The sequence below is a fragment of the Nicotiana attenuata genome, unplaced genomic scaffold (assembly GCF_001879085.1).
Source record: "Nicotiana attenuata strain UT unplaced genomic scaffold, NIATTr2, whole genome shotgun sequence".
In the NCBI taxonomy this organism is placed as follows: domain Eukaryota; kingdom Viridiplantae; phylum Streptophyta; class Magnoliopsida; order Solanales; family Solanaceae; genus Nicotiana; species Nicotiana attenuata.
The window spans coordinates 46,398-64,458 of NW_017670966.1; the positions used below are offsets into that span (position 1 = coordinate 46,398).

The window sequence follows — 18,061 nt, forward strand, 5'->3', positions numbered from 1 at the left end:
TTCCAATATCATGATGGATAATTGGGAAGAACGGAGGCCAATTTTTCTCCTCGATAACAATGTCAGCTGCAACTCAAATAAGAATTAAACTTGTAAGATACTGGACAAGTCACAAGATAGAAGTTCCATCTGAAATACAATATTCTACAGAACGTGAAAGTTACTCAATTAAATTGAAAGTTGCATTTGAACAACAGATTACATCAAATATGAAAAGGATGATGAACAACACTATTTGAGAAGCATAAGAAGAAGAAAGAAAAAAAAAGTAGCCCTAGATCAAAATCAGAAGGCTCAATCAGGAGTATAGAGGAAGAAGGTCCTGCTATCTTCCTTTCTTTCATATGCAGTTAGAAATTGTATATGCTTTTCTCCCTTCATTTTGAAGAGTATGAAGAGCAATAATTAAATTAATATCAATATGTACATATTACTGTATAATCAAATAACAGAGAATCACAAACTCCATGAAACATACAGCCAAAAACCTCAGCAAAACATAACACAAAACACCAATTTCTAGCACTAAAAACGCAGCAGCAGCTGCTGTTTGAGGAGCACAAAAAATTATTCCTTTTCACAACCTTCTTCTTCCACCATAAACCCACACAAATCAGCTATAAACTCCACCTTAGAAAAGCCCCAAAATACTCCAAAAAGCCGCGAAAATCAGCAGCAAACAGTCCAAAACGCTGTGACTTTCTCACCCAAAAACAGTCAAAAATTTCCAGCTGAAACCTGCTGCCGAAATCGCTCAAAAAAAGTCCACAAATCTGTACCAAGAGCAGTCAATACTTAGCACGATGATTGGAAGCAAGAAGAAGATAGGAATGCTATAAGCTGTTACTATTAACTACTGTATTATGTTTCCGTTAATTTCAGCTTTCTGCAGTCGTGTGAACATCAGAAGTTAAGTTATTTTGGTGGTGAAGAGAAAGCAATGTACATCTCCAACTAATTATGTGTGTGTATCGTGAATTTAGTGTGCTCTGTAGTATAAATTCCATCAAGCCTAAACAAAATTTTAGCTGCTCCACTCAAACATGTAATTAGCCAAAGTAATGTAGTTATCTGGACCTTTGGGAAAGCTGCCCTTGTTGCACCTATGAACACCTCACACACTGCTGTATTTCTCAATAAAAGCTTAATACGGGGATTTATAAATGTGTGCTGCATTCATGGTGGCGCTTAAAGGAGATATCAAAGTAACTTCCAGTTGATGCTTCTCTCAATTATCTTTCGAACTATGTATCAAGTTATTAGTATGTGAAGACCATGTCTTTTGTAGTTACTTCTGCATTTTAGTTTAATAACATGGCTTGGGCATCTATCTTTTTCCCAAACCTGCACAACATGTATGTATCCATGATTTTGGCTCAGTTTAAGTTGACGAATTAGTTGTTTATCAGGAACGTGGTTTACTTTTGAATTTAAACAGTAGGTTTTGGTGAAGGGTATTTAGGATGTTGATAGATTACTGCAAAAAATAGTGGCTCATGCAGATATAAATTCCTTTAAGGGACATTTGAGCAGAACATATGTTGTATGCTGTAGATAACAGTTGCTCCCCATTCTGATTTGCCGATAGTAAAAGAAATGAAACTTGCTTTGGTATCTGATTAGCTACAAAATGTTCCTAAACCACTGGCATATTAATTTTCTTTTTATGATAAGTTGTAAACTACCTACGTCATACCTCCCTGAATAAACTGGACACAGATAACAGTGGACTTAAAGTACATGGACACATCTAACACTTTGCACCAAAAGAATATGGACAATTCTAATAGTGTGCACTTAAAAGAGAAGCATATTTCTGTATAAATTATCAGTTATCACATTGCTATTTAGAAGTCTAACTAAGAGAGAGAAGCCTTTTACAAAACTAAAAGATATACATTCCACTTATTAAAATTTACGTTCAAGCTTCAAGAATTGGGTTATGCTTCTTAGCTCTATCCCTCTTATAACATAAGTGTCTGTGTTAATCTACTATGGGTTGTGCAGGTATCCACCAAAGTTAGATTTGCATCAATGCCAATCTAACTTTGAGCGTATGCTAATAAAATTATGGTCAAAATTGTGACCATAAATCCTTCACTAAAATTCTGACACCAAACAATGAGCCAAAAACTAAAGCACAACCAATAATGAAGCAGATAGCAAAATTATATGGCAACAGCACCACTTTCATTCGACATAAGTAATAACTGAATTCACGATTAATAAAGATAATATGAAGTTGCATAAGTAGAGTCATTTCACCAGATCACATATCAACAGCAGCACATTCATTCCACATAAGTACAAAATATATAATTGCATAGCTAGAGGCATATCAGTAAAACCAATCAGAGATTCTTTTCTTTCTTTACGACTCTACGAACCTTGTTGCTAGAGAGTTAGAGAATTGAAGTCATCTTCCGGTCCTACTGCTAATGCCTTATTAGCGGATCTAGTCTTCTTGTCATACGTCTTCAAAGGAGATATTTTTTCATTGCAAGCATCACTATCTTCTAACACCGACGATCCACTTTCTGATAAGCTTTTCTCAATGGGAGTTTGCAAAACAGACTTCAGCTGACTTTCGGCCATTAGATCCTTTGGAAAACCAAAAAAATTTAATAGCAGTTGGAGAGAAATCCTGTTGTTAGTTGCATAATTTTGACTAATAATTGTTAAATAAATAAATAATGCTGTAAAAGTGTAAATTTCATGAAATTTACCCCAAAAAGCTTATCTCCACTTGAGCTTTGTCCATCAAAAAACTATGGATCCTGTTAAACAGAAATTAAAAAGAACATTCATTCTATGAGGGCAAAAGTATTTATACTTAAATTTTGTATGAGGAGGTTCGTGAGTTAAAAAAGTTTACAGTGATATTGTCTTCGAATAAACTGTGGTTGTATTCCTTTAGAAGGTCATCATCATCAGTAAGCTTAAGAACTTTGAAGACTTCGACCTGATACTCAATATTCTCTTGCTTAACAATAACCTTGAACATGAATTTTTTATAAAGAATATCGTCCAGTTCACTTGGATAAGAACAGTCAGCATCCACAAGTAATTCTACACCAAATTTCATAGGTTAGAAATATTATTATGGTTAATCAAATTAACTTTAGTAGTATACCTCAAGTAATCTTTCCTTAAGTTCTTTTGCGGACTTCCCTATAAGCTGCATAGCTTCGCGATTCCAAAGCAACAATGAGATAAAAGCGGTTCCATCCATAACACGAACTTGAAGCCTATACCTGCAACTCAATTTTGATTAACCTTATGCATATTTTTTATAGATAGAAGATTTTAAGTATACATAAATAGTAATTACCTGTGAGTAAATGAAATATCTTCTTCATTGCAATTCTTACAAAAGTATTTATTTCCAACTTTATCAACCTTTCGACTACACTTGTTGCATGCCAAGTATAACCATCCCCGGTCAAGTTCCAAATTAACCAATTTTGCCGCAATCCAATAGCTACATTCCTATTTTAAAAAAAAAAAACATTTATTGTAAATGCAAAATAGAAAACATAAGGTAAATATAATTGACAAAGTAAATTAAACTCACTTGCGTGCACTGAACTAAATCCCTAATAGTTTTAAACAGTACAATTCCTTTGTCTAACTCATCTCTAACAGAGTAACTTTGCTGCGAACTTGTTTGAGTGATTCGCTCAATGTTTGATTGACGTGCTCCAAGTAATCTGCATAAGTCAAAAATTGTAATTTATAAATACTATTGTTATATTTTGTGTACATATAGAAAAGGACTATACACTTGACAAACCTGGATTTAAAGTCAATAGACTGCGGCAACGTAGAATTTATCCATATCTTTGTCTGATACCAACAGCTACGCACAGAGTAATTACCTGTGTATCAAATGAATTATAAATAAAAATTTGAAATTTAAAAATTCTTATACACTAAAATAGAAAGATACATGTAATTTATGGTAAACCTCGAAATTTTTGAGTTTTCATATGCTGGAAAACAACAATCAAAGGCTCATCGGTAGATTCATTCAAGTGAAGTTGAATTTGATCCACAAGTTCGCTCCATAAGGTTGCCACAATCCTGTTCCTCCTATACGTTTAATTTCATGGTAAGGTTAATAAACACATATATAGGTAATCTATCTATAAAATATTGCTTATATTTTTGAATTACTTACTGATCATCCTCGAGTACAACATTAATAAAGACACTTTGGTCGTCTCCTTGCTTATAGGTCTTAACATCTTCATAGGTCACAACCTGACCAACAACATCTATTATAAATATAAAAGTTAGTCACATAGTTTTACAAATATCATTAGTTCATTAAAAATAAAAAGAAGAACTACCGAGTAATTCTGTCTCATCGACATCATGTTGATTTGTTAGTTGGTCAAAAGGGCGCAAGTTAAAGATGTTCATATGAAAGGAAGGATCATTTGTTTCCTCAACAAATGTCTTTTGAGTAAATGTCAGTCTCAGGTTGTGTGTCGTAGTCCTCAACTTCAAATTATTTGGTCCGACGACAAAGTAGTTCATACGATATAAGCGAAGTTCATGTATCTTGTTCCTAAAAAACTTAAGAACATACTTTCCGATTGAAGTATGTATACGATCACCCTACAAAATCAGATTCATTATTAGTGCACAATTATGAAGCCAACAATTATAAGCTCGTATATACTTTCATCACTGCCTAAAGTTGTCCTCAAGATTTGATGTAAAAAAGCAGAATGCTACAGTTTGTTGTATATCAATTATGAAGGCAACATTAATGGACAGAAAGAGGACCACTTGTACTAAAAAGAGGTAATGCCGATCGCTTTAACAAAAACTAAAAAGAGAAACTGAGAAGAAAAATAATCTATAAGGCTAATCAGTTCCATCGATGTCCTGCCATGTTGCAGCCTTTGATTTATTTGCTTATCTCATTTTCCTAGCTGGTTTGCTCCTCTGATTCTGAATTTTCATTTAGAATGCGACTACATTACTAAGTTTAAAAGTATGAGAAAGTTTAATGTGTTACCTTAGAATCCTGTAAAACCAATTCAATTTAATAAGGTATTTCCGGCTTAAAGCGATCCGGCATTATCCACATTCGAACGACTCTAACTTTGAGATTCCATTGCATCGAGTTGCCTGAAATTTGTTTGATATCATGAATTTGTGTGGCCATATTTGCAAAGTAATTGTAATCAGACTGGTATACTGAGTAGATAAAATATGAAGTTGAAAAGGTTTTGAAAATATAAAGCGCATAAATCATGCCGTTATAGATGTGTAGATAAAATAAGGATTTTTGAGTTGGAAACCCAAGTTTCGGAGCACGATCAGTCGTGGGATAATGCCGACTGTTTTGCCTTTGATGAAATAACTTCACGTTTGATGAGATGCGGACTGTTTTGTTGAAATAACTTTTTTTTTTAAACTTTTATGTATAAAAAAACTAATTGAAAACTTTAGATGGTAGTTGTTGAGTAAAATAGGGCAACTAAGAAAGTGGGAGGATTCCCTTTTTTTTTCTAATAACAACCACCACAAATAAGGGAAGGAAATTTCGGAAAGCAAAAATCGTGGGAGGATTGGAAACCAGCTTCGTGGGAGTATTGTCAGTTTTTTAGATTTGAAAAATTTACTTTTGCTGATTTTGCTGATTTGTAGTTTGAAGACAAAAACTCCAACTATCTTGGAGAGTTTTCCTAATTATTTACATGTGTTAACATTGTGGATGTTCCACTTGTCAGCCTAACATTATTTTGCCTTTTGTTATAAATAGAATTTTATTTATGGTGAATGTCTATATTTAGAGAGATTTTAGGGTTTATTACTTGGTGGCTATGTCACCCTCTGCCTATAAATAGAGGGTTCTATTCCATTGTAATTCATCTCAAATCAATAAGAATTCTCTCTCCCTACTTTTATCTGCTATACTATTCTTCTTCTTTTATTGTTTTATAACACGTTATCAGCACGAAACTCTAACCAATTGAGTAGAAGCTTTGGGATTGAGCATAATGATTGTCAATTATTCCATGAACTTCCTTCATGATTAAATTCTGGATTTAAGGTATGTATTTTATCGTATATTTCTCTTTTATTCTATAATTTGATTTTAAATACAAGCAAAGAAAATAAATTTTGATTATAACTCTAATGGAGTTAGTAAGAAATTATAACCACTCGAAGTGGTAAAATTTCTATGTCTTGCCATGATCAAAGTCATGTATGATCGTGAGCACAAGAAGTGCAAACCCGTCCCATTGAATTTGCTTCATTCTCATTCCCTTAAGAGAATGTGGTAGCAATATGTGATAAGCCTGAAAGAAGATAAAATTATTACCGTGAAGGTATCAATGGATGTAGACATGGTAATAGACGAAATTATAATCGTCATCATTGTGATAATGAGAATAATAAGGATTCTCAAAATAATCCTTCACTCTGTGAAAGTAATATTTGTCATCGATTTGACATGAAATTTTATAAAGCACATATAGATGATTATGGTCCATTCATGATGTGAATGTGACAACATCTGATGTATGAATACATATTCGTTCTTTAAAGAATATGAACATGCTAGTGGTAGTGAATATACCACACTCACCTCTAGAAGGAGCTTTGAGATGATATAAGAAAATAATGTCATTATTATGGCATGAAGTCATTGGTCACGTACCTATTGTATGTCAAAATATTTTGGCAATGTGATTATTAAAGAACAACAATAATGCAAGAAACATATCTTGCATATAATTTTGACCATGACCATAATGGTATAACTTTCTCCTTGAAAGAGATATATGACCATATGGATGTTGATGAATTTGTGATAGTACAAAACTAATTGAGAACTCTGCAAGAGCCAATTATACTATTTTGGAGAAACACAATTGATTACCAATAAGGTACTGTGTTGTAGTAAGTCTCAAACAAACTTATTCAGTTTCCAAAGTATACGCGAAAGCGGTTGATTATATTGAGACTATAAATAAAGGAAAGATTTAATATCTTCTATTACTACAACTTGTAGCGGGATAATATGTATGTGAAAAGCTACCCGCTTTATTCTCCAATTTGTACTACATAAACAAAAGAATACCACAATGAAATGGATATTTATTGATATAAAAACCCATATCATAATAAACTTGGAGTTTATTCATAATTGCACACATGATGGTGTAAATCTGAAGTTTATCAATATTGATAATTTATTCAGTTGGCATAATTGGTTTACCCATATCAATTTAAGTATGATGTGCAAAAATAAAAGAGAATTCACATGGGTAAATATTAAAGAACTAGAAAATCTTTACGAATTCTCTTACATTGCTTGTTCTCATTAATTAATAGACCAATTAAAATTGGGATTGAATCCCATGAATGCTGGAAATATCAAAGGTGAATATGGGTCCATTCACCTGCCATGTATACCACATAAGATGCATCTATGAGATGGTTACATGTGCAATTATTATTGACCCGCAACCTGGTGTTTGCGAGGTAACTTGCTCAATAATTAAATATAGAGCATAATTTCCAGATTTTTTTATTCAAGATAGTTCTTCTTGATAAGTTGGTTTACATCACAGTTGGTTTAGCAAAATAATTTATTGAGTGACTCCACTTAATAGCTAAACTATTGCTTATGAGAACAAAGTTATCTATATCAGTTTGATATAGGTTATATACGAAAGTATATTACATTCTCCCCTCACAAGTGGTTTCAGGGTCAGGAACCAAATAATTCTATCTCATTATTATTGATGTGCGGTGTATATTTTGATTAACACCTTAACGCACAAAGATGGGTTCTCAAAGTTGAGGAAACAAGTTAGTTTTTCTAACATGAGGGGGAGACAAGATACAACAGTTGAGAAAAAGTTACATGGAATGAATTATCATTTATACATCTAGATCCCCGAATAAAATAATATGAACTTGAAGTTCATAAAAGGATAATTCATGTGCAATTTATTGCAAAGCATGCCAGACGCATTTGCTGACCCAAAGAAAGTAACTATATTCTCATTGCAAATGCTCCTATTAGAATAAGTCTTAGAAGGACAAAGTCTATAGTACGCTCAAAGCATATAGACAAATCGGTTTCAAATAAACTTCTTGATAAAGAAGATGAGAAAATGATCAAAATGATCATAATAAAGGAGGCAAGTGATCTAGAAGATCACATGACATAACACTTCATAAAATCTAAAGAGAGATTCAGGTACCTGAAAATATGAATGAAGAGATCTCTATGTCATGTCTTTATGAAAAAATATTGAAACTGATATAAAATGTTTGTCGACGACATCTATGATAGCGCTATATATATATGAGGATCTTAAGTCTGAAGAAACAATTCAAATAGAATTGGTTTCATATGAAAGCCATGTAGTTTTGAACATGTAGTTCAAACACTTGAAACTATAAGTCAATGGTATGTGCAATCAGTTTTCGATATCTTATATGTCTAGCATGACATGAAAACTTGATATGCATCTAAAGTCTATTATATGGCTTATATAACTTAACAATCCCTGAAAGATTTAAATTGCTTAAAGCATATAGAATTCATGGTCATGAAGTACTACATCCTCAATGCAATTTGTGCACAAATGTATCTTGCTATAACTATATGCATGATAATATGACAGCAAGAGTTTTCATCTCTATGTGAAGATATTGAACTGACGATTCCAACAAGATCATATAAAGACAATCCATCTCTATCAAGATTGATGATTTCAAGGTGCAATATATTCATTCAAGTTAATATGGCTGATTTGTTCATCAAATCTCTACCAAAGATCTTTTGAAGATGGTGCACAAGATTGGAATGCAAATGTTCAAGGATGTGAATTGATGCTCTCATCAGGGGGAGTTAATACGCGTTGTACTCTTTTTCCCTTACAAGGTTTTGTCCCACTGGGTTTTCCTTGCAAGGTTTTTAACGAGGCAACCAAAAGGCGTACTGTTAGATATGTGTACTCTTTTTCCTTCTCTAGAATTTTTTTCCCACTGGGTTTTATTTTAGTTAAGGTTTTAACGAGGCACATTATCTGTTGAATAGACATTCAAGGGGAGGTGTTATAAATAGAATTTTATTTATGGTGAATGTCTATATTTAGAGAGATTCTAGGGTTTATTACTTGGTGGCTATGTCACCCTCTCCCTATAAATAGAGGGTTCTATTCCATTGTAATTCATCCCAAATCAATAAAAATTCTCTCTCCCTACTTTTCTCTGCAATACTATTCTTCTTCTTTTATTGTTTTATAACACCTTTGTTATTCTATATAGATAGATATATACTCTTGTGGGAATTTTACTAATCAAAGTTTTTCCACCCTCTTTTTTCTTTTTCCGTTTTCGGGAGCCACAATTAACTGCTAATGAACCATTTAACGTGTACTCAAAGCCATTCTCACGTTAAATCATCGTGTTAACAAACCAAGTTCTTCCTGAATTTTTACCTATTTGTTGAGAGATTTTCGTAAATGTTATTTTGTTGTTGGAACACTATTGAACACTTCTCTTTCTGGTTATAGAATTAGCTGACGACATTTTTACTCATTTTGTCGCGACAAATAGATGATAAATTACGCTTCACCAATAATTGTAATTGTAACGCTAGCCCCTTTTGCGGTCCGATACTTCAAAAGTTGAAGTTTGAAAAAAATGTACAAGTACAGCTAGTAGAGAATCTAGCTGCATGCTCAAATATAGGTGGCATGTGCGAATTTTACAATCAATTTTTGCCTCTTATAAATGAGTAGGAATTAATTAACTGGAAAATACAATCATATCAGATTGATTTGAATTTTATGTTAAGATCCATAAACTCTGGATAAGATTGCTGTTACATTGTGCAAAAATTCACTTTAATCGTTGTTGTGGAAAACTTTAACAAGTAATCATATTAAACTTTAGATTACTTGAACTAATGGAATATTGTGATCCATATAAGTAAAAGAACGAGCACTATCTATTTGGTCTAGAAATTATTGATAATTGCTTATCCAATAAAAAAAGGATTATTTTTGCATTATATAATAACTAAATATGTTTTAAAAAAATAATTGTTACGAAAAAATGAGAATTTTATTATCCAGAATCAAGTGCAAAACTGATTGACGAGAGACACGTGTCATGTTTAGGACTAGCAATGGCTGATTTGGGCTAGGCTTGCCTTCAACCGGAGGTGGATCTACGATTTTAGTTATATGGGTTCAGCAATAAAACTTATGGGTTCATATTTATTATTTATTATAATTTTTTTATATATAAATTTATATTTTGCGTCGAAAATACCGGGTTTAATTGTACCTAGTATTTATATAGTGCATTCGCCCCTGCCTTCAACGAAACCTGATTTTGCAATGCTCTTGCCGCAAGGAATTAACTTAATTGATATGACAATGTCTTTTCACCATTACCAATTACCAAAGCAATTAATTAAATAATTGGCAGGGGTTATTTTGGATGTATGATTAGGGAATTTTGGAATATGCTGTTTTGGTGTAAAGATGCAATTTATTTCTCCTATATATACTTCTAACACAAGCTAGCACATAATGGGAATCATTGAAATTTGAGGATTATTTGGACGAAAGATTGAGATTTTAAAAAAATTTACATTGTTACTCTTTTTCGACACCGAAGCGGATATATTATACCCTTGAAGAAACAAATGTTAGAGGATAAACAATAGTATAAAAGAATCTAGCACTTAAATTGACATCTCGTATCAGCTAAATAAAGAAACTTTGCTTTTCGATTGTGTTGTCACCTAAAAATCATATAAGCTGTTTTTTCCTCTTCTTTTAGACTTTTAGAGGTTTCTGTCCCAAATTAAGTTACAGTTAGTCACTAATTAGAATTGTATTTACTCTTAAGTCATTGTTTAAGATGTATTTACTTTTTAGTCAGTGCTTTAATAAATTTTTATCTGCCTGGACGAAAATACCCCTGTGTTAAACATAGTGTCCTTAACTTCATGAGTGCTGTGTAAATATTAAGGATATGGTGTCCTTAACTTCATGAGTGTTATGTAAATATTGAAGACAAAGTGTCATGTATTTGTACCTTCTGTTGTTAAACTTTAGGACATCATGTCCTTAACTTGAGTATTGTGTAAATATTAAGGACAAAATGTCCTTAATATTTACACAACACGTATGAAGTTAAGGACACCATGTCCTTAATTAGGGGTGTTCAAAAAAATCCGAAAAACCGAACCAAACCGACAAAAAAAAGCCGATTGTTTTTTGGTTTGGTTTGGTTTTAATAAAAAAATTAACTGAAAAAAACCGAACCAAACCAACTATAGAAGTAGATATTTAAATTTATTATTACACCCTATATATATGTATATTTTTATATAAAGTTTCTAAAATTTTATGGTACTTATTAGTCGTTTATATTTTTAGTCTAGTTTTTTGCTATTATAATAATCTCATTCTATGCCTTTACATTCTAATTTGGTTGGTAGTTTTCTTTTGCTAAGTACAAAGGTTTATTTCATGTTAAAAATAATCGATTTTTAATTGAGTACATAAATTATTCATCACTATTTGATTCAATTATCATAAATATAGCTTGGTAAATGATAGATTTCTCAAAGAGCAATTGGTTTGATGGTGTTATATTGAAAATGTAGTCTCCGGAATATGTGTTTGGTAGTGTATGTCTCATATTTAAGAAAAAAAATGATAAATAACGAAAAACCGAAAAACCGACCAAAACCGATAAAAACCGAATCGATAAAAAACCGACTTAATTAGTTTGGTTTGGTTCCAATATTTGAAGAACCGACTTACTTGGTTTGATTTTTTTTTTTTTAGGAAAAAATCGATCCAAACCGAACCATGAACACCCCTATTCTTATTATTTACACAGCACTCATGAAGTTAAGGGTAAAATCGTCTTTTCATATTAATTTTAATAGAGTAGCGGCTATTTTTGCTCCGCATTAAAAATACTGGATAAAAACTGAATACCACATTAAAAAGTGGCTACCCCACGCCATTTCTACCCAAATACAAAAACTCTTAACATGATGTGATATTGTCTGTTTCGGCCCAAGCCTGTAGGGTTCCCCCAAAAGGCCTTACACCATTAAAAGTATCCAACTCTTTATAAGTAGCTTATTTTTCTTTTTTACTTTTCATGTGGGACTTTGTTCACACACTCCCAACAACCTCCCCCTTGAACTAAGTTCCTCATGACCCATCACCGTTTATGGGTTAATTTGGAGATTAATTGTCTGTCACCCACATGATCCGAATATTTACGGTCACTGAAGCCCAATGAGAGGCTGTGTATGCGTCTTTGAAGCTATGTGTAAAGGTAGTGAACCAGCCCATAGACGGGCAAAGGCACTAAGCCGGGCCCTATGCTATCACTTCGCCATCTCCATACTCGTCTCGCCAAACTATTGGCTCTGATACCAAGATAAAGATGTGGACATTGGGCCTAATTCAACCCCAAAATCTAGCTCATGAGGTGAAGATTGCCCAAGCCATATAAGGAGACCAAGTCCCTCAGCCCTTAGCTGATGTGGGAGTAGGGTGTGCATCGGTCGGTGCGGTCCGGCTGTGAATATCGATTTCGCATATCGGTTATCGGTATAAATATGGTAAACTGATAACCAAACTATAAGATATTCGTTATTGGTTATCGGTTATCTACCATTATCGGTTCCGTTATCCATTTACTCGATAAGATAACTCAATCTAGAGGTAAGAAGCATAGTGTACAACACACATGAAATGAACTTTAATCACTGGAGTTGCTTACTTGACTACAAGATACCATTTGCAAATTCCCTCGATTTTTCACACTACAAACGAAGATAAGGAAGTAATCAAGGAATAGTTTTACGTAAAGTTGACATGAAGTTAAGCAAAAAATAGAAGACAATTCACTTGAGACTGAACGTTACAAAAGATATCCTATAGCTCCTAAATTCAACAACACAAATTTCAACAACGAGCAAACAAAACCTTAAAAATTCAATAAAAGAACTAATAAAACAGTGGATGAATTCACATGTGACTTAGTAAATTTGTATGCAAGAAAAGAACCAACAATACAGTGGGTGAATTCATATGTGACAGTGAAATTGGAACAACAAAGGAATATGCCCACTGTCCAGATATCAAGAGATGTCAACAAACAATCAAATGTTTTAACTCTAATTAAACGAATTAAATCCAGAACTTCGAAGACCAACGCACAAGAATTTTCTCAAAATTTTAGTACATATCTCGAATTAAATCCAAAACAACCTCAAACAATGAGTTAGAAAATCCAAAAACAGTGATCCAAAAAATAATGAGGAAAATGAGAATTGTAAAGTGATGAAGAGAATCATAAACTTACCTAAAATTGATGGAGATTGTCGATTGAGAAGTGAGAAAAACTTGTCAATCGTAGGTATAGGCTGCACGATAGCCGACATGAGTTAACCAAATGAAAATCGAAAATAAAGAATTATAAAACATGAGCACAAAATAAAGAATCGAAAACAATCAAAAATCATGTATTTTTATTATCAAAATCTACTGTAAAACTCAAAAGAAAGGAATGAAATTTGTTCTTAAGAAAGAAGTAAATAAATTTCAAATTCTGGAAAACAAACTTACGCTAAGATTCTAAGAATGTGGTTGTATTTTGAAATTTGAAGAAAAACTGATGAAAAAGTTGAATCAATTCATCACTGAACTCTGAAAAGTGAACTGTGAAACTTGATATTCTGAATGCGGCTCGGGAAATTAGGAGAAAAAGATAGAATGAAGCCCTAGATGTATAGTAGTAACTTAAGGGTAAAATCGTAATTTTATTAAATCTTATTGGGTAACTGAATAATACTCTTCGGGGAACTGAATAATACTCTTCAGGGAGCTGAATAAATTTTTAAAATATTTTTACTTATCTATATTAATTTTGAAACATATTTATCCTCACTATTAAGGTTTTAACTTAATTACAAGTCTATATATAAATTACCAATTTTGTACAAAATAATGTATTAGACTCTAATCTTCCATACACTCTCTCTCTCTCTCTCTCTCTCTCTCTCTCTCTCTCTCTCTCTCTCTCTCTCCTACTCCAAAATTAAAATTATAAATTAAAAGAAAGTTTGGCCACTTTCTCCTCAACTTCAGCCATATCTTTACGAGAACAAAGAGATTGGACATCAAGCAATTCTACTATGTTTTCTCTTTCTTATTATATTCAGGTTTTTTTTCTATGTTAAATAATGAACGAATTATCACTTTTGAATGAGGAAAGTGTCACGACCCAAAATTCACTAGTCGTGATAGCACCTAACCCAACTCGCTAGCTAAGCCAACAACAACAATGGCCCGGTATAATCCCACAAGTAGGGTCTGGGGAGGGTAATATGTATGCAGACCTTACCCCTACCCCGAGGGGCAGAGAGGCTGTTTCCAGGAGACCCTCAGCTCAAGAAAGCAACAAGAGACGATATATTGGTACCATCAATAGTATCATAATAAAATAACAGCAATATAAGAAATACGAAATAGATGGAAGGTATAATAATAACCAGCAGATAAAGCCCTGCATCAGTAGATGACCACTAGCATCCTAAAACTAACTCCTAACTGGCTAGTTTCACTCTAGTGAGCTGTAGAAATATTCACAACTTCCCTCTAACCTACAACCTTAATGCTCGACCTCCACAATTCCCTGTCAAGGGCGATGTCCTCAGTAATCCTAAGTCGCGCCATGTCCTGCCTCATCACCTCTCCCCAATTCTTCTTAGGTCGCCCTCTACCTCTCCTCGTGCCCACCACAGCCAGTCGTTCACACCTCCTCACCGGTGCATCAGTGCTCCTCCTCTGAATGTGCCCGAACCATCTGAGTCTTGATTCCCGCATCTTGTCCTCCATGGGGGCCACGCCCACCTTCTCTCGAATATCTCCATTCCTAATCTTATCCATCCTTGTATGCCCACACATCCATCTCAACATCCTCATCTCTGCTACTTTCATCTTCTGGATGTGTGAGTTCTTAACCGGCCAACACTCAGTCTCATACAACATGGCAGGCCTAACCACTGCTCTATAAAACTTACCTTTAAGTAACGGTGGCACTTTCTTGTCACACAGGACTCCCGACGCTAACCTCCACTTCATCCACCCCACCCTTATACGGTGTGTGACATCCTCGTCGATCTCCCTGATCCCCTAAATAACCGACCCAAGGTACTTGAGACTACCCCTCTTGGGAATGACTTGAGAGTCAAGCCTCACGTCCACTCCCGCTTCCGTCGGCTCGACCCCAAATTTGCACTCGAGGTATTCCGACTTCGTCCTGCTCAACTTGAAACCTTTAGACTCAAGAGCATGTCTCCAAACCTCTAGCCTCTCGTTGACGCCGCCTCATGTCTCGTCAATTTGAACTATGTCATCAGCAAATAGCATGCACCATGGCACCTCCCCTTGAATATGATGAGTTAGTGCATCCATCACCAGGGCAAATAGGAATGGGTTGAACGCATACCCTTGGTGCAACCCCGTAAAAATCGGAAAATGCTCGAAGTCGCCTCCTACTGTCCTAAGACCTCCCTAGGAACCCTGTCGTACGCTTTCTCCAAATCAATAAACACTATGTGGAGATCCTTCTTCCTATCCATGTATTGTTCCACCATCCTCCTAATAAGGTGGATAGCTTCTGTCCTAGATCGCCCCGGCATGAACCCAAACTGGTTGTCTGAAATAGACACCGTCCTTCGCACTCTCATTTCTACCACTCTCTCCCAAACTTTCATGGTATGACTCAGTAATTTGATACCCCTATAGTTGTTACAGCTCTGGATATCGCCTTTGTTCTTATACAACGGAACCATTGTACTCCACCTCCATTCTTCAAGCATCCTATTAGTCTTGAAAAAAACATTAAATAATCCAGTAAGCCATTCCAAGCCTGCTCTACCCACACACCTCCAAAGTTCAACCGGAATTTCGTTTGGCCCGGTAGCTCTGCATGACCTCATCGACCTCAATGTCCCTACAATAACTTAATTCATGGGGACTGTCGGCATTCCTCAATTCACCTAGTACAATATCCTGATCTCCTTCTTCATTTAGAAGTTTTTGAAAGTAGGTCTGCCACCTCCTCTTAATCTGGTCATCCCCCATCAAAACTTTGCCGTCATCATCTTTTATGCACCTCACTTGGTCCAGATCCCGAGCCGTCCTCTCTCTCACCTCAGCCAGTCAGAATAACTTCTTCTCCTCGCCTTTGTTCCCTAGTTCCTCATACAGACGAGCAAAAGCTGCAGTCTTAGCCTCCGTGACTGCCATCTTCGCCTCCTTCCTAGCTACCTTATACCTCTCACTGTTCGCTCTCCTCTCCTCCTCGCCAGTGCTCCCTACTAACCCCAGGTAAGCCCCCCTTCTTTGCTTCCACTTTACCTTGGACAACTGCATTCCACCACTAGTCTCCTTTGTGGCCACCGGTGCGGCCCGAAGATATCCCCAACACCTCTCTCGCCGCCTTTCTTATACAGTCCGCCGTCGTCGACCACATAGTGTTTGCGTCCCCACTACTTCTCCAAGCTCCCATTGCCGATAACCTTCTTTCCAACTCCTGAGCTTTATCCTTAGTCAAGGCGCCCCACCTAATCCTCGGACGGCCTCGTACTGGCCTCTTCTTCCTCCTTATCATAATACCAATGTCCATCACCAAAAGCCTATGCTGCGTTGCGAGGGTCTCACCTGGGATAACCTTGCAATCCTCGCACAACCTTCTGTCGCATCTCCTGAGGAGGAGATAGTCAATCTGAGTCTTCGCCACCGAACTTTGGTAAGTAACCAAATGCTCCTCCCGCTTCGGAAAACTTGAGTTCGCAATTACTAGATCGAATGCCTTGGCAAAGTCCAACAGCGAAGTGCCCCCGCCATTCCGCTCCCCGTAACCGAAGCCGCCATGCACCTCAGTATAACCACCTGCAGACGACCCAATATGACTATTGAAATCTCCTCTTATGAATAACCTCTCGGATGGCGGAATACTACGAACGATCTCATCCAACCCCTCCCAAAAGCGCCTTTTAATCTCCTCATCCAAGCCTGCTTGCGGCGCGTACGCGCTAACGACATTTAAAGTACACTCACCCACCGCCAACTTAATAGTCATTAATCTATCATTCACCCGCCTGACCTCTACCACCGACTCTCTAAGATGGCTATCTACCAGGATACCCACTCCATTCTTACCCCTCAGGACTCTAGAGTACCACAACTTATACCCATCCGCATTTTTCGCCCTCGATCCGACCCACCTAGTCTCCTGGACACACGCTATATTAATCTTCCTCTTCTGAAGGATCTTCGCCAACTCTATAGACTTACTCGTTAGTGAACCTATGTTCCATGACCCGATTCTCAACCTATAGGCTCCATTGCCCCCTCTACCTCCCCTGTCTCCCGTCCCGCCCCCTGACCCCGCCCCACACTCTGCCCCACCCGAGGACATGCCCATATTCTATCATCCCAGACTACAGCCACTACACCTACGACAATCTAAAGAAGACTCGCTAGTGCATAACGGAAACGAAATAAACTAGAAGGAAACAAGTGACTACTAGCACACTAGTTGAATGATTGAACTATTGCGAACTATTGTAACATCAATTTAGCTAACACCAAAAGGAAAACAGTAAAACGGGAGGTACCAACTCCCGGGAACAAAACCTGTGATTGATTTGCTGTACTAGATGTAGTTGTACGCTCACGCTCCGCTTCCCACCGCCCTTTGCTGACACTCGCCCAGGCTGCTCTCTTTGCTAGTGCTCGTGCGCCCAACTTGTCTCCAACAACTTCGAGAATTTCCCTGAAAACACAGAAAATACCACGACCCAAAACCCAAAAAGGGGATGTCACCGCTACCACTGGTGTAGCCCCGACAGTAGCAGGGGAAATGTAGGGAAAAAGCAGAGAACTACACAACACACAAATTAATTTAATTTCCAACACCAAATTAACAAGAAATACAGTATTTCACAATAAGAAATTAACGT

At 35.9% G+C, this 18,061-nt stretch overlaps 2 protein-coding genes across 2 annotated transcripts; both read right to left on the reverse strand.

Annotated features, from left to right (window-relative positions):
- Positions 1–2,394: 2,394 nt before the first annotated feature.
- Positions 2,395–16,469, reverse strand: LOC109244886 (replication protein A 70 kDa DNA-binding subunit A-like). The gene is made up of 9 exons (XM_019412046.1): positions 16,280–16,469; positions 4,181–4,277; positions 3,968–4,092; positions 3,794–3,878; positions 3,575–3,710; positions 3,332–3,489; positions 3,134–3,254; positions 2,876–2,995; positions 2,395–2,601 (listed from the first exon to the last, which is right to left on the reverse strand). The coding sequence occupies exons 1-9, from the start codon at positions 16,467–16,469 to the stop codon at positions 2,395–2,397; spliced, it is 1,239 nt and encodes a 412-aa protein (XP_019267591.1).
- A 7-nt stretch (positions 16,470–16,476) lies between these two features.
- On the reverse strand, positions 16,477–17,523 carry LOC109244887 (craniofacial development protein 2-like). The gene has a single exon (XM_019412047.1). It carries the CDS (start codon positions 17,521–17,523, stop codon positions 16,477–16,479), a length of 1,047 nt encoding a protein of 348 aa, XP_019267592.1.
- Positions 17,524–18,061: the final 538 nt, after the last annotated feature.